The sequence below is a fragment of the Phytophthora parasitica genome (assembly GCF_000247585.1).
Source record: "Phytophthora parasitica INRA-310 unplaced genomic scaffold supercont2.85, whole genome shotgun sequence".
NCBI classification, from domain to species: domain Eukaryota; phylum Oomycota; class Peronosporomycetes; order Peronosporales; family Peronosporaceae; genus Phytophthora; species Phytophthora nicotianae.
In genome coordinates, this window is record NW_008649071.1 from 193,571 (window position 1) to 197,010 (window position 3,440).

Consider the following 3,440-nt stretch of genomic DNA (forward strand, 5'->3'; position numbering starts at 1 on the left):
GAGTGCCAGCTAGTCGCTTGTAAACGGTTGTCAAACGTAGCAATGATTTGGCTGTCCAAAAAGTTACTTTATCTGTGCAAGGTAGTCATAAATGACAAGCTAGAGACGCAAAAGTGACTAACTCAGACAGTAAGTCGCGAAGTTACCCGTGCAAAATTGAAAAGTAACTAGTTCAAAATGCGCACCCATTGACGGCTCACGGAACTCGAAGCAACTTTTCCCTCATTTTCGGAAATTATTAAGAACTAACCTGGCAAGTTTAATGGCAATGCTGCAATTGCTATCAGTAGATAGTGATGCGAGAAGAAGTGGGAATGTGATGCGGAGGATGTGGGGCTCAGCTATGATTATAATAGTCTACGTGCCACTAATTGTACCACACCCAAGTTAGGGTAATTCCAAATTACAGTGGAGGCCTTCAGAAAATGACGCAAAACGCAAAAGTTCAGCTCGCAAAACCAGTAGCAAATTCAAGGGTTAGGTAACGCAAAATCAATCGCAATTTGCCGAGACGGATTTTGGGTCTCTGCAAATTGCGACGAGGTAAACACAGTTAGTGCCCGGGCACAGAGCCGCAAAACCAACCATACAGGACTGGATAGCATGAGCCGCTGCCAGACTCTACATAACGGCAAACAACACAATTCCATCCGCTACAATGGCACGAGGAAAAGGACCACGCCTGAAACCCTCTACATGCTTGGGCTGGTGGAGAAGATCCTGCCGTTTGGCTCGAACCTGTGGAATGCAGTAGAGCTACAGTACTACACTAAACTACGCGATGGCTTCCCTGTATGCGATGCGGAGTCCATCAAACGCAAGTTCTACGCACTCAAGAATACGCGCAAGCCGTCGGGAGATCCGGCGTGCCCGGCCGACGTTGCTCAAGCCAAACGTGTATATCGTCGGATCGAAGGGAACTGTGGCGTAATAGTGTTGGACGATGCTGCCCCGTCTGTCGAGTCTTCGGCTAGAAGTTCCGCCCCATCAAACAGTGCTTCGCAGTATGAGGCAACATCTAATACTGAAGAAGCACAAGCGCTGCAAGTGCAGAGCCAGCCTGCGTCTGGCAGATTGTCATCCACTGTCAGTGGCGAAGTTAACAAGGTACAGTATCACAGTGCATACATATTGCAAAGTATCACACTAAAAATCAAATGTAAATATGATATATTGACAGAGATTGCTTGACGTGCCTATTACCGAGATATTTTGCACCGGAAAGACAGCGGAAGAGCTGGAGCAGCTAGGAAAGGAACTGCATACTGTATCTAAGGATCTACTGCCAGAATCGGCTAAGAAACGACGCAGGATTGATCGCCTGCTTGAAAACCTAGAGTCAGACGACAGCGCGGATTGGTGCACCGCTATTATTGCCATGGAGGAGCGTGCCGCCGCTCGAGAGATGGATTATCGCCGAGAGCTCGACGCACAACTTGTCGGGGATTTCGGAACAGCACTGGGTGAAATATGTGTATCAAGATCATTTCAAATTGCTGACTTACGGAGAGACCACATCAAATTTAGCATAACAATCCAACAACTGGATCGGGAACGCATGTCGAATCGCCAAGCCTCTCGATACTTTTGGATTGTACTTTCGAAAATTGAGTGAACTTGTGTCATCAAAGAGGCAACTGGCTGCTGCTTGGTTGGGCAAGAGCCCATCCACTAGGTTGGTACCGAAGCTCGCAAAAAAGAGAGAAGATCCCATCAAGGCTGCTGAATCATGCCAAATTACTCTGTGTTTAGCCGGTGCGTACGACGTACTATATTTTGGTCCTACAGCGGAAGACGGATACATACACCTTTGGCGTTTAGTGGATCTACCTGGAGCGGAATGTACATGAGAAATTGGCAGAACATAGACTTTCCATGCAGTAGCAGCAGCTATAAAGGACGGATGAGACTTGGATACTCTGTACAACGCTGAGAAAATGTCCATCGGGTATTTCAAGGAAACGTACAACGTTTCCTTTAAACCGTGGCCAGCTGACGTCATTTTGGAGAAAGATACGGGACTCTTAGTTCCGGCGATACAAGAGAACCCACGTGAGAACGGCAAACGTGGCTAAAACCTGGCCCGAAGCCAAAGCACAAGAGAAAGAAACGAAAGGAGCCCAATAAGGGTGAAGCGTTCAGATAGTTACATTAAAGACACCATCAATACACAGTTTTTTTACGCAGTAGTATTTTTTCTTGTCATGTCGATACTGCACAAGTAATGACATTTTTTATTTGTAGATATTTTATTCTAATGTCATTTTAAGCTAATGAGGGCAAGGAGCCGAAAAAGTGTAGTACGGGTCAATTGCTTCAATAATGAGGTCTTTAATAAGCTATATTTGGTCTAAATCTAAGCTACAAAAGACATGCTACCCGTGTTGCTGTCTAAAAGCATCCAACCAAAAATGGACATTGAATGATGGTGGATATCAATTGTACTGAATGATATTCTGATAGTACTTCCAAATGCGTTTTAGTACTTCTATCATACTATACTGGATAACGTTCTAGCGAAGATCTACTACCTGCGTCCAGTCCAACCGAGCCAGACCCTTCGCGGTGGCCAAGTTGTCTCCAAAACAAACCCACGTGGGTTCTTTCATGGCCTCGTCGTCCAAATCGTCATCTTTAGAGTCGTCACAGTCAAAATCCCACATTCCCACATTGTCTAATTTTTTTTTAATGGAATCAACCTTGCTGTAGTATCGGTTTGCTTCTTTTGGCTTTGCCTTTTGACGAGCTACGGCCTTGGGACCGCATCCGCGTAGACGGTTTAAATGGTTCTTTAGCTTAGTCGGCGAGCTGAAGGTGACCTTGCAGGATGGGCAGGTTCGGGGCAGGCGCTTTTTGGTCGGCCCAGTTTCTCTTTCGAGAGGTTACGGAGTACAGGCCATGGCGTGGATAAAATGGAAGTGAGAAATTAGTTGTGCAAGAGCATGAAGATTCACCAAACGTATTTGGGGGTTGAGCGTCGCTGTATATTACTATTTTGTTACTACCCATGAGTAACACTACTAACGCTTGGGACAACTACTGATCAGTACTTTACACGCATCAAATCAAATCACCAGATCTCAGTACTAACTACTGACATATGGAAATTGCTCTAACGGAACACCAGGGGTGCGGGTGTCTGCGCCAGAAGGTAGGAGGGGTCAATTCACCAGAGAAGTCGGATGCGACAACCACGAAAAAGGTATTATACCACCAGCACAACGCTTAATCTCACATTCCGTGCAAAAGAAGTTGATCGCTTATCTACCGCGTGCACACATTACATCGGTGTTACGGCTGACATATTTTGCACAAACTATAATACTGAAAGCTATCGGAAGTGAATTGAAATCCGAGGTTTGTGGTGATCTGAAATGTGGTCCTAAACAGTTTCTTCATCTATAGTATTACCAATACAGATAACATCGCTGTAGGTTGCA

General features: G+C 45.5%; 2 protein-coding genes across 2 annotated transcripts; one reads left to right on the plus strand and one right to left on the minus strand.

Annotated features, from left to right (window-relative positions):
* The first annotated feature begins 448 nt into the window (after positions 1-448).
* On the plus strand, positions 449-1,680 carry PPTG_18545 (hypothetical protein). Its single transcript, XM_008916516.1, has 2 exons — positions 449-1,107; positions 1,181-1,680. The coding sequence occupies exons 1-2, from the start codon at positions 604-606 to the stop codon at positions 1,613-1,615; spliced, it is 939 nt and encodes a 312-aa protein (XP_008914764.1). The 5' UTR covers positions 449-603; the 3' UTR covers positions 1,616-1,680.
* An 833-nt stretch (positions 1,681-2,513) lies between these two features.
* Positions 2,514-2,663, minus strand: PPTG_24356 (hypothetical protein; the record flags this gene model as incomplete). Its single annotated transcript, XM_008916528.1, has 1 exon — positions 2,514-2,663. The coding sequence occupies one exon, from the start codon at positions 2,661-2,663 to the stop codon at positions 2,514-2,516; it is 150 nt and encodes a 49-aa protein (XP_008914776.1).
* Between the last annotated feature and the right edge of the window lie 777 nt (positions 2,664-3,440).

Bases quoted from the DNA above. Each gene is read 5' to 3' on its own strand.
- PPTG_18545 (XM_008916516.1), top strand. From the start codon at position 604: ATGAGCCGCTGCCAGACTCTACATAACGGCAAACAACACAATTCCATC. The intron at 1,108-1,180 runs GTACAGTATCAC...ATATATTGACAG, and splicing joins TCAGTGGCGAAGTTAACAAG to AGATTGCTTGACGTGCCTAT.